We start from the raw sequence: 21,413 nt of genomic DNA on the forward strand, positions 1-21,413 counted from the left end.
GATTCTGGTAATGGGTTAACTTTGCTGGAAATTTGTTGCTGTATTCATTCATCTATGGCACAGATCAAGGCCTGGTGAGACTGTTCAGCAATCAGCATTACAGGTAGTGGTTTTCTTTCACTTCCAAGAAACAACCTCTCTACACCACCCTCTCCAAACTCAACTCGTGGGATTACACTGGATATGGTGTTGTTGTGTTGGTGCCGTTGTGGTAGCAACTTATCTGATTGGAAATGAAAGATATCCATGTAATCTGATCAATTTTCTTTTAGTTCTTTGAGCATGTATTGAACGTAAGAATGTTTTGTGCATCGAGGTGCCCTTTTGTAGCGGCCTTTTAGAGGTAATTATCAGTGAACTTTTCCAAGTATTTTGGGAGTAAATACTGGCGTAAAGTTCCACCATTCCCCTAAGCAATACCGCGCTTTTACTCTTTTGGCGGTCTTACCCAATATGAATCTAGATTAGACAGACCAATGAGCTTCAGATATCGAATACTTTAAAAAATAATCATGAAGTTAAAAAAATAAATAATTGGTTGCTACTGATGTACAGTAAACAGATGCCCTTGATTGTTGTCAAACAACACAAATTTGGCTCATGGATCTTTGACCTATTTTGTCAAGTACTATTTCAACAAACAAAATACACTAAAGTCCATCAACTGAATAAAAATATCTCTAAAAACCAGAACGTATGAACTCAAAATCTTCGAAAATATTATACGTACAAAAATACAGCAAACGGATACATATTTGTTAGTTTACATCTGATGTCTTTGTTATTGTCATTGATGTACAAGTATGGAACACTGATATGAACGAAACTTGTCCTTTCGTGGACTTTATAATAAAATTAGAACGATACAGAGAAGATACTATATCAAAAACAGATTCAAGAAACTACTTTCTGATTTCTAAGATAGTAGTAATATCTTTACTATAGACATCAGGTACTTGAAAGGTTTTCCTCAAACGTTGAAGTGATTCTTTTGAGATAGCATTCTTATGATAAATCGCGGTAGCCATCTCCATTGCTTGAACTCTCCGTCCTGAAAAACCAATACCTTCAATCAACAGAATATACGTTGTTTCATTTGGACGACACCCCTTTTCTACCATCTCTGCTAGAACTTCAATTGCCTCAACAACTCTATGAGCTTTGCATAGTCCAAGAAGAAGAATGTTATAAGTTATAACAGTAGGTGGAAAACCATTCCCTTCCATATCTCCTAACAAATCAAGTGCTTCATTTACCATCCCATCTCGACATAAACATGAAATCAATGCATTATAAGTTATCTCATCAGGATCAACGCCTTTTTCTATCATCTCTGATACCATTTTCAAGGCCCTAGCTCTCCCTCCATTATTCCATAACGCGCTCATCAATGTATTATAAGTGCTTACATCAGGAGGACATCCTATTTCCGCGAGCTTCTCAAACACTTCCATTGCCTCATCAGCTTTCCCCTTCTTACACATTGTAGAAAGTATAGTGTTATAGTTCACTATATCAGGCAAGCATCCGTTCGTGATCATGTAATCCAAGAACTTAATAGCCATATCCAATCTCCCTCCTTTGCAAAATGCAGAAATCAATGGATCATAAGTAAATGTATCAGGTGTTAATCCTTTATCAACCATTATCTTTAACAAGTTAATCGCTTCGTCTAATTTCCCATCTCTACATAAAGCACTCATCAATATGCTGTAAGTAACAACATTTGGTTCACATCCTGCACATAACATCTCATTCATTAGCTTCTCCCCATCACTCCATTTCCCTCTATGATGCAACAATGCCCTTAACAAAATGTTGTAGGAAATCACATCAGGCTTACAACCCTTAGATGGCAAGCTCCTAACGAACTCGTAGGCTTGATCCATCATCTTTTCTCTACACATTCCCCTGATAATTGCATTATAAGTGTACATATCAGGTTGAAGCCCTATCGATAACATCTCATCAAGAAGCTTCATTGCTTCATGAATTCCGCCTTCAAGTATCGTTGCCTCTATCAAGATTGTGTAAGTAATAACAGTAGGCTTACAATTGTGTTCTTCTTTCAACTGATCCAACAACATCAATGCTGATCCTAGTTTCCCTCTATCACAAAGACTACCTATCAAGATATTATACGTAACAGAATCCGGAGGAAATCCATGAGTTTTCATCCTATTCAACACCTTATTAGCTTCTTCAATCTTGTTCATTTTGCAAAATCCACTTACAAGTGCATTATATGCAAACACATCTGGTTCACCAAACTGCTCCAGAATTTGCATTACTTTCACCCCTTTATCCGAATTTTTCGAGTTGAAAAACCCCTTAATCAGCTTTGTACACAGAATCACATCAGGTTTATAACCACTCTTCACCTTACATTCAAGTAAATACAATGTTTCATCATATTTGCCTACTTTACATGACCAATTTAACACTTTCATATCATGTGAACCTCTATTTTCACTAGAAATTTTCACCCTTTGAGGATTTCTAATATTTACTCTACTCTCCTCATTGCTAATACTACATCTTACAACAAAATTATGCTTTGAAGATTCACTTTTTGGCTTCAAATTATTGGAGAAAAAGGGACATTGATGAGGAAGAATAATCCTCGTCATTTAGTCTAGTCGTATCAGTGAGAGTCTCTCAAACACGAAATCACAATAACAAAAAATCACGCCTCGATCCCAAACAAGTTTAGAGTTAGTTAATACAAGACTTTCCAAACCCCCTTAATACAACTAAGCCTCGATCTCAAAAAAGTTAGAGTCGGCTACATAAACATTCGAGACAAATCATATTTAAATTGAATTAAGAAAGAAAAAAAAAGTACCTTTGGTTCTTGTTTGTAAATGTGAGAAAATTGAACATGAGCTATGGACTTGAAGTATGAATGATAAAAAAAAAAATTAAAATAGATGTTAGTATTTTTATTTTATTTTTTGTACATCTCAAAAAATAAAATTTATAGATTTTTTTTGGATAACATAGTAAAGTTCAGATAAGGCCACAAATGGTTAACCCATTGGATAAACCGGGTCGGTCTAGTTTGTGGCTTGTGCTTTTTTGAAGATGTCTAGTTTCTTGAATTAATTGGAAATGAGGGGAAAAAGACCGATATACCCTTAATTTTACGATTTACGAAAGTTATAGATGTATAGTTATATACCTTTGTCGTTTAACAAATGGTGCATATATATTTTTATCGTTTGACAAATTATACCTATTTACCCTTTTCACTAAGAAATTGAACAAAAAACTAATCATAGATTTTTTAGATTTAAAAATTGTCATGTGTTATTGACATATTCCTCGATCGTTTTATATAACCTACACACTTGATTCAACAAAAAAAAATTCTCTTTTATTCAGAACCTAATCGAAACTCATTAAATGACTGCGTAGAAGAGGAATTCATTTTTTTTATTTAAGTAGGATTTATCAGTTATATACTGTGATTTTATAAATAATCTTCTATGATGAATTTTTATTGCATTTGCGGTCAAGTCACCCATTTTCCCTTGATTTTTAAAGTTATATGGAGTGATATTGTAAATAATTTATATATAATCAGATTAACTTATGTTTGACTGTGATTTTGAGAAGTCAAAAAATGTGTATTATCGTTTAACCATAAAAATAATATTTACTTATTTAGTTTCAAATTGAGTTTTCAATTTATTTGGATATTGATGTTTGATCATGAAAATATCAAATCAAACTTGAAGTTATATTTCAAATGCGGCAGATAAATTTCATACTTAAAGTCATATTTAAAATACATACAAGCATAAATATTATTTCAAATATTTTTTGTAAAAAGTATAATTAAACAAAATTTCATCTTTAACTTTAACTTCATAAATTTCAAATAAAATAAAAAATATTTGAAATGTACGATCCATTACCAACTAAAAATTAAGAACTTTTTAGTCGCAAGATGAATTCCATATATAAAGCTGAAAAGAAAATTTACTTTTAGATATTGATCATATATAAATTATTGCTCTAATGTTTATAAAAATATTTTTAAATTAATTAATTCAAACACAAACTATCTGTAATACTATCATATTTAACTTGCTAAAACAATTATTTGAAAATTTTACACAACTATATTGCACAAGAATATAAACATTTTAGAGAAAAAAAATTTAAATCACATATTCACAAATCACAATAATAAATTTTCGAAGAAAAAAACACAAAAATAACTATTATTAGTGTCCTATGAATCTCAAACATTAATTTTTATTGTAAAATCACACACTCATACTCTTTAAAAAAAATTATATTTGTATTTGGTCCCATTTTATAAGTATGTTATTGTCTAAATTAAAATATGAAATATAGCATGTATTTTTTTAATTACAAAATAAATATAATAAAAGGGACAAAGGGATTTGTGTGACCTCAATATTTTATATTTCATAATAGAGGGTTACTTATTACAGAAAAAAATATGTTCTTATTAAAAATGAATTTTAAAATAAGAAATTAGTCCATAATTAGTTGACTTATATATTATATGGAGCAATTCTCAAAAGGGAATAAGTCAAAATATTATTCTAAGCGTGCATAATTTGTATTTTTTTTAATAATATTTAAGAAAGATCGAATGTCAACAATCGAAATCAATGAAAAATCTTAATAACTATTCCATTTTAACAATTTTCTTTTCAAAAATTAAAAACTTTAAAAATTCACATCTACTTAAATTAAATGATTACTAAATAATTATATCCACCTCATAAATTTTCATAATTATGTGATGTTAATATTCATGAGCATAATTTCTACTCAATTTTAGTAATTATGGTAAATATTTTCTTAAAACCTTAGAATTCTAAAATAAAAAATTTGATGATATAGTTATCATAATATTTTAACGCCCAAGTTTGAATTGTATTGTGATTTCAAGTACATGATTAGCCAAACTACAATTAGAAATAAAGATATAACTTTTGAAGTGACAAATATTATTAAAGATTGTAATGACATACCTCAAAAGAATGATAAAAGTCGTTTTGTGGGAATAGATTGTTTCAAAATTAATTATCTTTAGATAAGATATTTCATCTTATTTAAAATTTTGAGATAAATAACTCAAAAATTACTTAATATTTCTATTTTTATTATAACTTGTAAGAATTTAAGTTGTGATTCAATAGAAGGATGAAAATTGCACAAATTAGAGTTAGATGAGTTTTTTCTCAACAGGATCCACCAATTCACGAATAGTAATCAAATGCCTCAATGGTTTCTTCCGATAACTATTAAATTAGTCCGGAATTAAGGATGTAGTTTTGGTGTGAATCAATTTTCTTATGTTTGATTGGCTTTAATATTTTAAAACTATTTTCAAATCAATTTATTTTTCTCAAATTTTAGAAAAATAATTTCCCTTGAAAAAAAAGGTAAGAAAAAACATTTTCTGAACCAGTTCTCATACTCATATCTTCACCCCTCCCCCCCCCCCCTTTATTTCATAAAAGTTTGTTTTTGAAAAATATTTTAAATTTTAAATATTTCACCTAACCCTCCTAATATTTTCGAGTCATGTTTTATTTTTCTAAAAAAATAATTTATATTCTCTAATAAAAGATAAAAGGTATTTTCTGAAAAATATTTTTTCATTCACCAATTAAACACTAAATTCATTTTCTATTCACTAACTAAAAAAAATAAATTAGAAACCAACTTATTTTGAAAAAAAACGACAAAACATTTTTCAAGGAAACACATTCTCCATCCTACCAAACACACCCTAAGAGTGGATTTTGGATTAAAAGAGAAACAGGTACAAATTAATTAAGTGTGTGTTAGATATTTTCTTTAGTAAAATTTTTGGCCGATTTATTTATTTGGTAGATATAAATTGGTGACATTACACGTTTTACTTATTGGTAATGTGAAAAAATGATCTATGAAAATCAATTATATCTTTTTGTTAATATATTAGTGATAACAAATGACATTAGGTTTGCAAATTAATGATTTCAGTTTGATTTAGAAGTTTATTAGCTTCACTTATTAATTATTGATTTGTGGATATGTTATATTGTTATAAGGATATTGATTTATTGGTTATTAATTGTTATTCGTTCAGTCATTAATATTCGACATAAAATTGAAAGTCAGTTAAAAATAAGGTGATAAATCAAACAAATCATGCACATGACAAATTGCATCTTACTCAAAAGCAACAACTGTCATATAGTAGAATAATCAAGAGTTTGAGATAACTAGATTGAATACGACATATTACAGAAATACACGTCTTTTGTTTCACTTATTTCTATTATTCTCTATCATTTTTAAAAATTTCCAAAATCCCTTATTTCTTGAATGTATTCAAACTAGTCTTTAATGTATCCGAGTTAGTATTTAATGTATTTGAGCTAGTTTTAAATGTATCCGAATTACATATTAATATATCCAAGACAATATTTAATGTATCCGAGCTAATATGTATTCGAGCTTCAATTATTGTATCAGCTTTTTTTAGAAAAAAGAAATAAATGTAACTAGAATTAAAATAAAGAGATTTATGTAATTTATTCCGAATAAGAATATGAAACTAAACTCTAAGCCAAGAAGTTCAGATACCAAAATAATATAAATGCAATTATTTAATTTGCTTAAGAACTGATTCAACTAATAATAAAAAGAATCAAAATTATTACTGAAACTGCTAAACCATAATAAGCTTTCTTCGGTACAAATTATCAGTTTCGATTTGATTTCGAACAAATTCTATATTTGTTAGGTTGTGGAGTCTGATTAATATTTGATTTACTGTCATATATTAACTGTTTACGCGGTTTAACCTCCGCGGTGAGGTTGCCAGGGAGTACCTAAATTTTAAGTTTTATTATTTATTCTTTGTAACAAAAAATACTTTGATTTATTAATATATATACCCCACCGCCGTGAAAGTTTACTCATTGATTTCTCTCTTTCTCTCTCTAGACCTGTCATCTCATTCTCTCTAGAGTTCTTGTGTTCTTTATTCATCAAGTGTGTGTGGATATTAATATAGATTGAGTCTTTCGTTAAAGTTCGACGACATATTTGAGCTACGCTGGTAACGAGAACATTTGTTCATGTGGTAGTCACGTGATGAATATACAAATTGTAATTTGGAGTCACCCTTGGGTGCTTCTTTTTTTGTGGATCATTTATTTACGTTTTATTATACTCTTCTCTCTTCTTCTACATCTCTTCTTCTCCTTTTTTTTCCCTTCACACAAACAAAACACAATACTTTGCTTCCAGGGTTTCGTTTTTCTCCTCTGTAAATTCTCTCCTCTCCGATCTCCGTCAATTTTCAATTTCGTGAACTTCCGATTCGCAAAGATCCGGTTACGTTTTTTTGGTTTTTTTTGGTTGTTTGGTGGCGGAACCCTAATTTTATCGGGATTTGGAAGATTTCATGCGATGCGAAGAGGAATTGAGGTTCGTTTAGGTGTTTGAAGATCTTGCGGTTTTGGTTTGGTTCGATTTGATTTGATTTTTGAAAAAAAAAGAAAAAAGAAAAGAGGTATCGCGATTCGCGATGGATGTGGATTTTAATGGTGATGTAGCGAGTTTGGATGCTGAGCTTTTGCAGTTACCTGAGTTGTCTCCTTTGGCTATTAAAACGAATCCTTTTGTTGCCGAGAAGCTATTTGATCAATGGCTTTCGCTTCCTGATACTGCCGCTTTGGTAATTTCCTTATTTTCTATTTTTGCGACTTTTTTTTTTGTTGATGTAGTAGGAGTTAGCTGTCAAAATTTGAATTTGGATTTGCTTGTACCTAGGTATACTTATTCGGAGATGTGTCAACCTGTACTGTGTGGGAGTACTTATTGTTTTATAGGTTACCACTGGTTTGGCGGTGTGCTGTATAAGGAAAAAACTGATCTTGGTGTAATACCCTGCACTACTAATAAAATGATTGGCTTCCAGTATAAACTCTGCATTAATGACACCTTCAAAACTTATGGTGGAATGTAAATGTTGTTTTATGTGAGAGAAAATACGGGAACAATAGATGTATTTGCAATACTAGGATAAGAGTACATGAAGTGTCTAAAAATACCCTTAAAACTTTATTATTGAGATTGCTATTGCAATCTGACATAACAATATATGTAATATTATCCTATTTGAGGGCACTAGGTGATAAGACTTGGGGTTAGATTACCTGGTAGTTGTGCTAGTGGAAGGTATTATGTATGCGGTAGAATAGTTGAGGGGTGCAATAACGATCAAGCTGTCTTTACAACATGGTAAACTTCACATTAGAATCCGTATGAACTACCCATTCATTAGTTAGGTGGCTGTTTGGCATATCCTTTTATTTTTGTTGAAGCTACTTTATCGTTTTACCAAGAGGGTTTCTTATGCTGTGAGTATGCATTACTCAGAGCATCACTTTTTGGGGTTTTTTCCACTTTCATAGTTCAATTATATGCAGAATTCTGGGGGTTACATCTTTTAATAACTAGTGTAAATGACCTGGCTCACCAATTGGTACCGAAAGAGAGCGTCACTTCTCTAGAACATTACCTACAAATACAATTGTCTAGCTATGCCGAGAAAACTATGGTAGCAATCCATGAATTCTATAGTATTCACGTACAATCTCAGAGAATTTCTCTAATTCTCTCAGAGATGGGAAACCTACATTTGTCATTATCTTACTCCAAAGAAGGAATTGGACAGGTTATCTTTGTATTAACTATCAAGATAATTAGTTACCATTGGTAAATTTTTTTAAATTAAAATTAACTATCAAGATAATTGGAAGTGATCAAATCATGGTATCTTCATCCAGTTAGAATTTTCATTTGGTCGGTGAAGCTGTTGGGAACAGAACGTTTCTTTGGGTAAAAAACCTTAGTACTTTATCTAAAGTCTCCAAAATGTAAAAAGGAGCAGTGTTCTGATAAGTTCAGAGATGCTTCCTTATTCTTTGACCACTTCAGCTAGTGACAGCTTCTTTTAGAGTCCTTGAAATGACCAACTGGGCTCTGAAGTGATTAAGAAACCGGGAGAGAGGAAAGTAATGCAGGAACAGATGGTTTATGGGCTTGGCGGACTTCTCATACACCACTGCAAGTGATTACTACCTTTCCTGCAGTTTATGGATGGCAGTCCAACCAAAGCATACCACTTATAGTGGAGCTTTATCCTGATAAAAAATTTACCCTGATTTAAAAAGCTTTAGTGGGGCTTTAATTTTCTTGAAGATTCTCTTGATAGTTACCTTTCCACCATTTTTGTGGTAAGGTAAATAATTTTATTAACAATTTTGAGAACCTCGTATACAAGACATACCAAAAAAGGAGAACCTTGACCATCATATGGTTCTCAATAAAAGAGGTTCAATCCTCTACAAACATGAAGACCAAAAGGAAACTAGAGACAAAGAACTACTTTGCAGTTTTATAAAAGCTTGCTCCATTCCTTCAAAAAGGCCCCCTTATTTCTCTCTTTCCAGATAACCCACATGATGGCTGGGGGGCCACTCTCCTTCCCCTTGGGCCTTTCTTCCTTCTCATATGAGTCCAACTTTGAAAAACCTCCTTCATTGTGCTTGGCATCACCCATTGCATCCGAATTAAATTAAAGCACCATGACCTTCTCATTTCCCTTGGGAGCCTATACAATTGTTTACCCTAAACCTTCTAGAAGTAAGAAACGTCATAGTGCATGGTAACTTGTGAAGAAAATTTGGAACTTTCATTTTTGATGTAGTAAATTTACGTCATTAGTCTACAACAGGCAGAGTTTATTAACCAGTAAAATGCTGAAACAATGGAAATAGAAGGCTTTAAAACTTATTGGATGGAAAAAGATGAACTCTTGACATTCCAAAGGAAAAAAGTAGTCAGTAAAGTTAGGAGTCTTAAAAGGACAAGAAGTGTGCTATATCTTCAACTGTTACAACAACAACAACTTCCACAAGAAGTGGACCTCCAAATGCATCAACTGACACAGAGAATAAAACCAAATAAATAGTTCCAGATTGTTTGGTTAATGAACTGAATAAATTCCAAATGCATAAGCAAGTAGGTTCTATGTGATGATTGAAGGTGTTAAACTGCAATGAGATAGACTCCAAATTACTTAGATAAATTGTCTCGAAAAACCACTCTTATCAAAGGCTCGCTTAACACTGATGAGGAACAGAACATGTTGAGCGCTTCCTCCTTGCATCACGGGCACTTCAGTGTCATCGTCAATATTCAAGGCTACAAGTCATACTTTTCCTTGCCAATGAGCGTAATCATGAGGAGGTGGCACTGAACAATTGATATTTTACTTTATCGTAATCTTTTTTCAATTTCTTGTCCATATATTTGATATTTTTTATTACAAATTATTTGTCTTGGACTACACATGCATATTTTTATTTTTCCTCCATTTGTGCCTTTCTTCTTAGGCCCACGCTTTATTTGCGATTTGTGCTTAAAGCATCAATGGACCTTTGAGTTTTTTTGCGCTTTTCAACTTCGAAAACTTTTGGAAAATGTGTAATTTATAACCAGGAAAAGCAGTTTTAGCTAAGTATAGAACATAATGGAAGCAAAGCTATACGAATTATGGTTAAGCTTCTTTTTTTGTTGGAACACTTATATTAGGTCCTATGTTTTTCTAAAGTCGTTTTAGCATATGAGGGAAGGTCTGTCTGCCTATGTAGGTAAAAAGGTGATTTAGCGAATTTCTAGTTTTGGAGAACCTCTAACCTAACTTAGAAGACATTATTGAGTGTTGGAATGAATTGTGCTCATGTATAACAAAGCATATATAGGGTTTCTTATTGTTGACCTTGAATAGTTTGAGATCGACATGCAGTTTTTTTGGGTATAATACATAAATGTGCACTTTAACTTGGCTTCGAATCACATTTATGCCCTTCAACTTTGGGTGTGCACAAGTAGACACTTAAACTTGTATAAAGTTGTACAGATAAACACACATGTTCTATATGTCATCCTACATGTTATTTTTTGTCCTACGTGGTGTCCTACGTGTATTGTGCCATTTAGGACTCATGTGTTTATTTATTTAAAAGTTTGATAGTTAAAGTGTCTGTTTGTGCATTATGAAAGTTGGAGGTCAAAGTTAAACTTTGAAGCCATGTTTAGGGTCCAATATATATATATATTATGCCCTTTTTTTGGGTGAACTATAGAATTTTGATATGTTAATCCCTACCTACTAGTATGGAAGGATTACCAACCAAGAAAACATATACAGTTTTATGGCCTGACTTGTTAGACAAGTAGACCTTTGGATTAAATTATATTCTTAAAAAATCAAATTGCTTACTTAAGACTCGTAGATAGAGTGCGTTCACCATATAGAACTATAGAGAGGTACTTTATCGGTGACTTGTCTATCTCATCATAATGATATGCATAGTGCTTTTACCAAAACCATGTCTGGTGCATTTTATTCCTTTTCTCATTCTTTGTTATATTGCTGATTTCTATCCATTGGTAACAGAAAATATTTGTTTTCTCCACATGCAGGTGAAATCTTTGATTAAGAATGCCAAAGGTGGCGGTCCATTGAATGTGTCTACTACATCGTCTGGGACAAATGTCGTGGCAACTAATTCTTTGCCGTCCATGTTTCCTGCTGGAAGTACACCTCCACTTTCTCCAAGAAGCTCATCTGGTTCACCTCGAATCTCAAAGCACAGGGCTGGACCCTCTTCATTGGGGTCTCCTCTGAAATTAATTAATGAGCCTGCAAAAGAACTGATACCACAGGTATGGAATACCTAATTCTGATTGGATATTTTATTTGCAGACTGTTGAGATTGTAGTTGTGATGTTTTTTCGAAAATGCTTGTGATGGCAGTTTTACTTTCAAAATGGTCGCCCCCCTCCAAATGAATTGAAGGAACGCTGTTTGTTTAGGATAAACCAGTTCTTTTATGGTCATACTGATGGGCTACAAATGAATGGTAAGTTGTACTTTACGAATTGATTCTATGAAGGCTTCTGAGATGATAATGGATATGCTTGCGACCTTCTGAATTGATACTTCTTGTTCTTTGACTAAATCCACTTCAAATGTTTTCTTTTGCATAAAAAATGGGGTGGGGATAGGGGTTGGTCGATCTGTGATGGGATTTTATTCACTAAACAGTACCAACTAATTGCTAGTTAAATACAAAATCGCTAAAATGAACTGTCTCCCTTTCAACTGAAATTCATCATAGTATATAGTGCTTTGAGTTTTAAACTATGTGCTTCAATTCTTCCTTCAAAGCAGCATGAATCCTTTTTTCCCATACCACCCACAAGATGCATATTTTTATTCCAGACGTTCTTAATGTACAGTCACAAGAATTAGTTGCAGCGACATTTGTGCCAGAAAATGTGGTAAGACACATTCAATGGACCACCTACCTTTGACATTCTTAAGCCAAAATTTCACCTGCGTTTGGACAAAATAGATACTTCCTCTTGCCTGCTTGTATATGGTGGACTATATGGAAAGAGAGAAATGATGGATGTTTTGAAATAGGGACAACAACCTTCAGGAAGTGAAGCTTAAATGTATTTTGTTCTGTTTTTGGTGTACAAGTGTCTACTCCAATGAGACTGAGTCAATTGTAGATGGTTTAGGGTCCATCTAGTTCCTGGTTTAGCAATGGAAGGACTTCAATCTTTTTTCTTGTTTTTGTAAATATGGTTTTTCAGTACTACCTAAGTACTGACTGAAATACAATGTTAGGAAAAAAAAAAGAGATCAACAATCATGAAACAAGAGAAGGAATAAAATGCACCAGGCATGATTTTGGACCGGTACAGGGTTATATAAAGCACTATTGACAGCATTATGATGAGATAAACAGGTCACCAATTAAGTACCTCTTTATACTTGTATATTTATAGTACTTTACCCTCTAAATACAAATTAACTTACGATGAAAACAATAGAAAAAATATGTTTCTTGTGGGTGGCATGGAAAGATAACTATCCCTCCCTTTGAGCTTGTGAAGGCATCTTACAATGTTCTAGGCATTACCCACTAAACTTCAAACAGGCTTAGGAATATGTTTCGAGTCCACATGACTTCAGTGTCTTACAGAAAATTCTGTTCCCCACCCTCATATATGTAACATCTACCCAGTCAATCTGTGACAAGTTTACTGCATTGCAATCCAGCCCAAGCAGTGTATTCTAAAGATTGCCCCGAAGAGACATGGAGATGTTGACTACGTTATCCATAATATGTGGAACTATTGACATAGATTTGTTATTTATGACAATGAGATACCATCTATCAAAAAAGTTAAAGAGTTTTTTTTTTTTAAAAAAACAATTCGGCCATAATTGAAATCCCTGAGAATTGGAAACCTTATTTATGCAGACCAAAATTCTATTCAGGAGCCCTCTTGTATGTTGTTAACAAAGCCAAACCGATAAGAAGTTTCTTTCTCTCTTTTTCTGTTTTGCCTAATGTTTCACATGCTTCAGTTATCACATTATTTTGCTCTTGGTGCTATGTTATGCTTTCCATATTATTGCTATGACTTAGTTGCTATATCTTATTGACTGCTGTATTCGCTTTTGTAACTGCTTTGTTATGAGTTACTTGAGTCGAGGGTCTTTCAGGAACCTCTCTATCTCTCAAAGTAGAGGTAAGGTCTCCAAACACACTACCCTCCGCCGACCTCACTTGTTGGAATACACCGGGTATGTTGTTGTTGTTTTCACTTTAACCTTTTCATGTCCTTCACATAGATTATTCTTTATCAACTTCTTTTATTTCATCGGAACCTTCACCTTTTGAGTGGCATCTCATTCAAGTTAGTCCCCTGGAAGAATATTATTTTTGGGTTAAAGACTGCAATGTGGAAGCACTACATTGGAATAGTTGCTGCATTTTTTTTAAAAAAAATAGTAATGTTGTATTCCTCAGCATTAAGGGTATGCTGGTGACCTACATAAATTTTACATAGAGGGGCTCGGAAGGCTAATTCCAAAAATCCTAACATATCTACTAGTTGCTCTTCCTCTATACATTCCTGTTTACACCAAAAATACAAATATACAATGCAATTTTCTTTGACTTTCTGTATGGAGTTTGATTTGTTCTCATAGCATCTTCCATTTCTTTCCTTCCATACTGACAACCATATGTATAGTTGCTGCATTTTATTGGAATTTTGGAACTAGAGCAAATTGTTAAATGCTGAAATTTTCAATATTATTTATAATTTGCAAGTGTTGGGGTTATGCTGTTGGAATGAAGACACCTGATTAAAGAGCCCTTTGTTTATTTGTTGTGTATTTGAGTTATAACTAAACATTAATTTATTTTTCATTGGTTGTTAGAGTTTAAACCAATTACAAAGGAAATATGCAAGCTGCCCTCGTTCTTCTCCGCTGTCCTTTTTAAGAAGATCGATGTTGACGGCACTGGCGTCATAACCAGGTACATGTTTCTGTCTTTTTGAGTATGAAGATGATTCATTTACTTTGTGGATACACATCCCAAATCGGAAGTCCCAAATTCTAAGTGCAATCCAATATCCATCATCTTAAAATTTGAATCTGAGATTCAGTCCATAATCCTACAATTCAAACAGAAATCTCAAAAAATTGTATTCAGGTTCTGATTTCTATTTTCCCCAAACTATGCCACCTGAATCGCCTTAGGGGTGTGTTATATTTGAAATGAATATTTAAGTGGCAGAAAGAGAGCCCATGAAATGAAACCAAATGTATCAGAGTCACATGCAATGTGCCTGAGGCATTTCTGAATTGATGTGAAATATTTCTGGAGCGCTTGAGGAGTGAGTTGAAATGCAATTTGCTTCGCATGACTGCAGGGATGCCTTTGTTGATTATTGGATACACGGGAACATGTTGACAAAAGATATAGCAACTCAAATGTACACAATCTTGAAGCAGCCGGACCTTAGATACCTCGTGCAGGTGCTTTGTCTAGTTCCTGTTGATGATTAAAATTCCTTCTGATTTTCTGTGTCGTAATTCAGAAGATAATATGATTTTGGTTTGATTTATGATTCTGTGCGCACAAATCTTTTAAGGCACACTAAGGTTTTGTGGATTACTAGATTATCCTCTTCTTTTAAAATTATATGATGAGGATCCATATAGCTGTCCCCAACTTATTGGGACTCAGCGTAGTTGTTTGGAAAATAAATTGTCCTCTTCTTTCCAATGACTTCTATCAACTGGATTGCAGGATGACTTCAAACCCATTCTTCGGGAACTTTTGGCAACACATCCAGGGTTGGAGTTCTTACAGAGCACACCTGAATTTCAAGAGCGTTATGGTACCTTCTCAGTCTCACGTGCTGGATTCATTCTAATCTGCAGATCCATTTGTATTCTCTTGTTTCCTAAATGTTCCATTGTGTGTTGTATATTGTTTCTTTTGGGTCCATCTTTTATGTCATCTGATGCTTACATCATAAATGAACTTTTGAGATGGGTAGCAATTACAACATGTTTGACTTGCTTGTACTTGAAAAGCTGTTTCTTGTCGAAGACCTTTTAGGAAGATCTTTACAGGAATTCCTTTACTAAATAAGTATTCTACAACATCCCAGTTAATGTTTTTATTGAAGTCCTTGGGATTTTCATTACTTGCTCCCATTAAAGGAATCATCTTCCAATTAAATTTAGCCAACTTCTTTTGCTTCAATTTTCTGTCTTTTTATTTTTAGGACGAGTCTGCCTTCATTTTTCTTTCTGGCAGCAGACTATTTTCTTGACAGTCAATTTCGTTGCATTTGCCAGCTGAAACTGTAGTATACAGAATATTTTATTACGTAAATCGATCGGGTAATGGCCGTCTTACCCTCAAGGAGCTGAGACGTTCTGACCTTATTGCTGCAATGCAACATGCGGATGAAGAAGATGACATTAACAAGGTCCTAAGGTAATCCTTGCTTATAATATGGACTTGTAATAAATGCAAAATTTATTTGTGAGAAGTTCAAGAGACTCAGTTCTTTTACATCATTTGATATCATTTATTCAATATAGTTTCACCATGTAAATATTCAAATGTCTTTTCGGTTTACTTTAATTACAAGCATGTTTATGGGACACTGATTGTAGGAAATCATACGCTACAGGATGTGTCAAAAACAGATACGCGGAAAAAGGCATTATATGCAACTAGAATTGCAATAAATGCAAAATTTATTTGTGAGAAATTTAAGGGACTCCGTTCTTTTTACATGATTTGATATTATTTATTCAATATAGTTTCACCATGTAACTTTTCAAATTTCTTTTCGGTTTAGTTTAATAACAAGCATTTTTATGAGATAGTGATTGTAGGAAATCATACTCCATAGGATGTGTCAAAAACAGATACACTGAAAAAGGCATTATATGCCACTAAAATTGCAAAATTCTTTTTGCCACCCAAGTCTTGGTCTAGTGTTAAGAGTGTAGTTTGTAGTGTGGGTTAAGAGTGCACTTCATGGGTTTGGATCGTTCCATGGATAAAAGTCTGACATTGAATTCTGGAAGGTAGAGGCACGGGCTCATTATCCGGCAAGTTTCGACCCGTGCACCATTAATACATGGAAATTTGTTGGTTATCAAAAAGATCAGACACTAGTTTGAAAAGTGGGTGCTAGAAAACTAATAAACTGTGTTTTTGTAGATTTCTTTAAAATATTGGATTTTTGCGGCAGATATTGAATACATTCATATATCTTGTTGAGTTTGTTACACTTAATCTAGCTTGACATTTTCTCCGTTAAGCTCTTGAGCACTTCATTTTTGCTACAGGTACTTCTCGTATGAACATTTTTACGTGATATATTGCAAGTTTTGGGAGCTTGACACCGATCATGATTTTCTCATTGATAAAGAGAACCTCATTCGATATGGCAACCACGCCCTTACGTACAGGATTGTTGATAGAATATTTTCTCAGGTCCGGGTCTTTCATGTACTGTTTGTTGTTTGCAGTTTTATCTTGCCTGTTTTGAGTTTGTAGCTCTTGTATTCTTAAAAATGCTTGCTCATCACTTCATAAGGAGTTCTATGCTTTAATTTGCTATCAGGTTCCTAGGAAGTTCACCAGTAAAGTTGAAGGGAAGATGGGCTACGAAGATTTTGTTTACTTTATATTGTCAGAGGAGGATAAATCATCAGAGCCTAGTCTTGAATACTGGTCAGTTTCTGAATTGACAGTCAACTTTCTTGCAATCTTTGCACTTTTAATGTGACTCAAGAGTTTGGTTTCTGCTGAGTGGAGATTATGTTACTGAGGAAATTTCCTTGTGAAGAAGCAATTTGTTATAACCACCCTTTCTAATAAATATTAGTGACTGGCGTTGATTGTGGATTCACTTCATGTATTGTGCTCTTCAATTCATTGACTCTGGAAGAATAGAGATGATGGTGGAATGTTTCATAAATTAGATATTTCTCTGGAATATACAATTGTCCGACATTTGGTTTTCGAAGATACCTGAAGGCGTTAGATAATGGCATTTAATAATAGTTCCTAACCATAGTATGTTTGAGTAACTTAGATATCATAATTCATAAGGATTCATAAGAGTTCCTTGCAAAAATGCCTACTAATGGGTGCTATTATATGCATATTTAGATTTTGAGATGCATGGAATAATCCTTATAGGGTGCAATGTTGGATTATGATTGAAGCACCTTTGGAACCAAATTGTTATAAGCTTGCAGATGACAATCCAAGCAATTTTTAGTACTCCATCCACCCCAATTTATGAGGCATACGTTCCCTTTCTCATCCCTTTTAAAAAGAATGTCACATACTTATTTTGAAGCATTTTTTTTAACAGGTTTGTGTTGAAGCAATTTAATTTTGAAATCTTCATTTTACCCTTTATAAGATGCTTTTTAGCCAAGCAAATGTCTAATTTTTGTTTTAGATCACAAGTTTCAAAAGTTTTTCTTTCTTATACATTGTGCTCAGTTGAATACCACTACATAAATTGGGAGGATTGGGCATGAGGATCCCAGCAAGTAATGTCATTAAGGGTAAATTGAAAGTTTAAAGTTAAATTGCTGCCGAACATAGAGAAGTGACATTTTTGGGACACACTCAAGGGGGAGTGATTTTCTTTTTTTTTTGATTGTATGTTCATTAATTATCCATAAAGTATCACACAACTTTTGAAGCAGATGATTTGATAACCAAGTAGGATTTTCTATATTTAATTACACTAAAAGCATTGTTGCAACTCTTTTGTTTGTTCACTGTTGAGTGTTGGTGAAACATTATGAAAAATGCACTTAGTTAAATAGCTGCTTCCGTGCTGCTGATCTTGGGTATTTCCTTGTATATTTGTTGCAACCATCAGGCAAACGCTCTTTGATGGGCGTTAGGCTGAGTAGAGTTGTTACAGATTGTTCAATTCACTTCAGAGAAGTAGTTTTTGGGAAGTGTATTGTTATATAATGTACGCACACATGCACTGTTGACACTGATTGTGTTTGTTTGTTATTTTCTTTCTTGATCAGGTTCAAATGCATAGATATGGATGGAAATGGGGTTATAACTAGGAATGAGATGCAATTCTTTTATGAGGAGCAGTTGCATAGAATGGAATGCATGGCCCAAGAGCCAGTGCTTTTTGAGGATATTTTGTGTCAAATAGTTGACATGGTCAGTCCAGAGGTAAATTTGGAACTTTTCACGTTTCCAATCCTTTCTTATCTTGTGTCCTTTCCATGTTGTAATTATTGTTCCATAATCATCTGATCTGTATGTATAATTGCAATGCTTGGACAATTTTTCATACCAAGTTAAACTTTGTGAGTAAGATTTGTCTATATAATCCCTTTGGGTGGGGCGAGAGGTTGTTTTAATTGTTGTTAGATTTGTGTTTCCATTAATGTTTGTTGGTATTAAGTTAAGATTTGTCTATATAATCCCTTTGGGTGGGGTGAGAGCTTTTTTAATTGTTGTTAGATTTGTGTTTCGTTAGTGTTTGTTGGTATTAAGTCACTGTCTTATTGATACACCCACTTTTTTTGTCTGGGTGTTCGGCTGTTTGCTGTATGTTTTCTTTAATTTGTTTAGAGGATTTGTATGTTAATATTTTTTTTTACTCTGGGTATGTTGTTTGTTGTATATAATAATACTAAATGTAGAGAATCTCAAAATCATTAGTACTGACTACTACCCTAATTGGTTTTAAAGACACATTAATTGAGTATTGAAATGAAATGAGGCCCAGATGGAGCAGAATGAATTTTGAGGATTCATATATTCAACTCCGACTATTCAGAAACTGAGGTGTAGTAGTTGTTGCTATTGTTGCCTTTATGAAAATACAAAGTAAATTCTGTGTATATAAGAATACGAAATATCTATGTGAGAGTTTCTCTAACCTAAAATCATCACTATGATCTATGTGATGATATAACGTCTAACCACGCTGCTATAGACGCCATATACTTTTTTGGGGTATGGAACCTACTACTAAGTGGATCCACTAGTCTATGCTAAATAATTAAGGAATCATCTAAAAAGTATGACCCTTAAACCCACGTTGGCTGCATAATTAATGGGGGTTGTGAGTTGTCTGAACTCTTCCCCATATCAAGTTAGTCATGGTTAACGACTAACTTGAATTTGTTAGATTGTTTGACAAGGTGTACTATATGTTTAAAAAAAAACATGTAGTTTTAATTTGTATCATCTGCTCTTTTTTCCAAGTACAATAACAGATATAATTCAAGTTTCTTTGTTGCAGAATGAAAGCTATTTTACATTACGTGATTTGAAGGGAAGCAGGCTCTCCGGTAGTGTTTTTAACATACTTTTTAACCTCAATAAGTTCATGGCTTTTGAAACCCGCGACCCCTTCCTAATTCGTCAGGTAATTGAAAGGCTAATATATAGTTTATAATGTAGTTCCGGTGTTGCTTGGCTGTTGTTACCAACGGTTGACATGAGTTTATTCTTGTTTCCAGGAGCGTGAGAACCCAAATCTGACTGAATGGGATCGCTTCGCTCACAGAGAATATATTAGGCTCTCAATGGAGGAAGATGCAGAGGATGCCTCCAATGGAAGTGCAGATGTCTGGGATGAATCACTTGAGGCTCCCTTCTGAGTTCTAGTCTGTGAGATAGAATGGTATGGAGAATGCAGTTACTTAGAATAACCTAAGGCTGCATCTACATACATCGATAGTTCTGCCACCCATTATTTTTTCTCATGCCATGTCTCCATCTCTGATCATGCTGTAAAACACTTTGTTCACCGTTGATGCATATTTATTTATGTGGAAGAAAGTCTTATAGTAGCTACTGAGAGTTTGTTGACATTACATAACCGTAGCTGTAAGATGCACGTTTATGGAGTTGCATATACTGTTAAAGCATGCTGTTATAGTAGAAATAGATGCTTTTGCTAAATTACAGGAATATAGGAGAAAAATAAATACTCATGACTGAGCATCAGTATCAAATGCTCTCAAATTACTGAAAATTCATGAAGCAGAATGGTTTGTCATTCGTCACCCAAGGTAATGTGAATTCACTTATAAAAGAGAGATTTTAGGTGGCTCAGGATAGTATCCACATTTTCTTGATTTTTCAGTCGACACAAGGTACATCTATTGTGTTCATGCCACATTCAGGATGCAGTTAGTTTATGTGGCATGTAGAAATTTTTATGACCTGGCCTCTTCCTGCTTGTAGATATATTACCGCTTCTTATTTGATATGTGAGTTAATGTTGGAAATGGCCTCGCACGATTTAATATTGTTTTCTCCATTTGTCAAGCAGCCTGACCTTATGCTGTTCTTTCTTCAGCCAGGTGTGCCTATTAGCAAATCTTGTTTCAAGCTGGCTATTGAGTTGCAAAGAGTTAGTTTGCACGGAACAGTCAAGTGGGACAAGCTTATCCGTGTGTGTCACCAAGATGTTATTATGAGATAGCCGAGGAGGAAATGTTTGTTTGAACTGCATAGAGTATGCTCTCATGAAGTATAAGGGCATGCTAGTGTTGGAAGCTCCTGACTTGAAACATCAAGGGCTTTGCAAGTGCGCCGATTGGTGATAGATGATTAATGAAAAACTAGATTCCAGTAGTTCATAACTTCGCTCCACGCTTGTTCCCTCTTTAGCTGTACCAAGTCCATATTTCTTATTTATTTGTTCTAGTGCCGATTTTTGGTGGTTGCAAATACAGTTTTTCTTGAAGAGGTTTAGTATGGCTAGTCCCACAGCCCATGTGGATCAGCTTTTTGCTCCTTCTATTATTCTTTTGTGGATTAGACTCTTCTTTTAGTGGCATGTGAATCATGGTAGTTCTGTATTGACTGTGTAATGATATATGGCTTCCCTATTTCTGTCAGCCTTTCTAATCTGATGTTAGAGGTTGGATACATACAGTTAGT

General features: G+C 33.6%; 2 protein-coding genes across 3 annotated transcripts; one reads left to right on the forward strand and one right to left on the reverse strand.

The window, feature by feature from the left end:
• Nucleotides 1-697: 697 nt before the first annotated feature.
• Nucleotides 698-2,996, reverse strand: LOC101246042 (pentatricopeptide repeat-containing protein). The gene has a single exon (XM_004236733.5). The coding sequence runs from the start codon at nucleotides 2,628-2,630 to the stop codon at nucleotides 903-905; it is 1,728 nt and encodes a 575-aa protein (XP_004236781.1). The 5' UTR covers nucleotides 2,631-2,996; the 3' UTR covers nucleotides 698-902.
• Nucleotides 2,997-7,164: 4,168 nt separating this feature from the next.
• Nucleotides 7,165-21,370, forward strand: LOC101245749 (serine/threonine protein phosphatase 2A regulatory subunit B''beta). 2 transcript variants are annotated; one of them, XM_010320970.4, is made up of 13 exons: nucleotides 7,165-7,720; nucleotides 11,539-11,781; nucleotides 11,873-11,978; nucleotides 14,363-14,462; nucleotides 14,860-14,965; nucleotides 15,240-15,330; nucleotides 15,797-15,938; nucleotides 16,805-16,952; nucleotides 17,083-17,192; nucleotides 18,524-18,680; nucleotides 19,762-19,887; nucleotides 19,982-20,145; nucleotides 20,831-21,370. In XM_010320970.4, the coding sequence occupies exons 1-12, from the start codon at nucleotides 7,571-7,573 to the stop codon at nucleotides 20,120-20,122; spliced, it is 1,620 nt and encodes a 539-aa protein (XP_010319272.1). In that variant the 5' UTR covers nucleotides 7,165-7,570; the 3' UTR covers nucleotides 20,123-20,145; nucleotides 20,831-21,370. The 2 variants fall into 2 exon arrangements, with proteins under 2 accessions (XP_010319272.1, NP_001334321.1); NM_001347392.1 differs by having other exon boundaries at nucleotides 7,186-7,720; nucleotides 20,827-21,270.
• The last annotated feature ends 43 nt before the right edge of the window (nucleotides 21,371-21,413 follow it).

Source organism: Solanum lycopersicum, chromosome 4, assembly GCF_036512215.1.
Source record: "Solanum lycopersicum chromosome 4, SLM_r2.1".
Classification (NCBI taxonomy): Eukaryota; Viridiplantae; Streptophyta; class Magnoliopsida; order Solanales; family Solanaceae; genus Solanum; species Solanum lycopersicum.

Bases quoted from the DNA above. Each gene is read 5' to 3' on its own strand.
- LOC101245749 (XM_010320970.4), top strand. From the start codon at position 7,571: ATGGATGTGGATTTTAATGGTGATGTAGCGAGTTTGGATGCTGAGCTT. The intron at 11,979-14,362 runs GTAAGTTGTACT...ATTGGTTGTTAG, and splicing joins TGATGGGCTACAAATGAATG to AGTTTAAACCAATTACAAAG. The intron at 16,953-17,082 runs GTCCGGGTCTTT...ATTTGCTATCAG, and splicing joins TTGATAGAATATTTTCTCAG to GTTCCTAGGAAGTTCACCAG.
- LOC101246042 (XM_004236733.5), bottom strand. From the start codon at position 2,630: ATGACGAGGATTATTCTTCCTCATCAATGTCCCTTTTTCTCCAATAAT.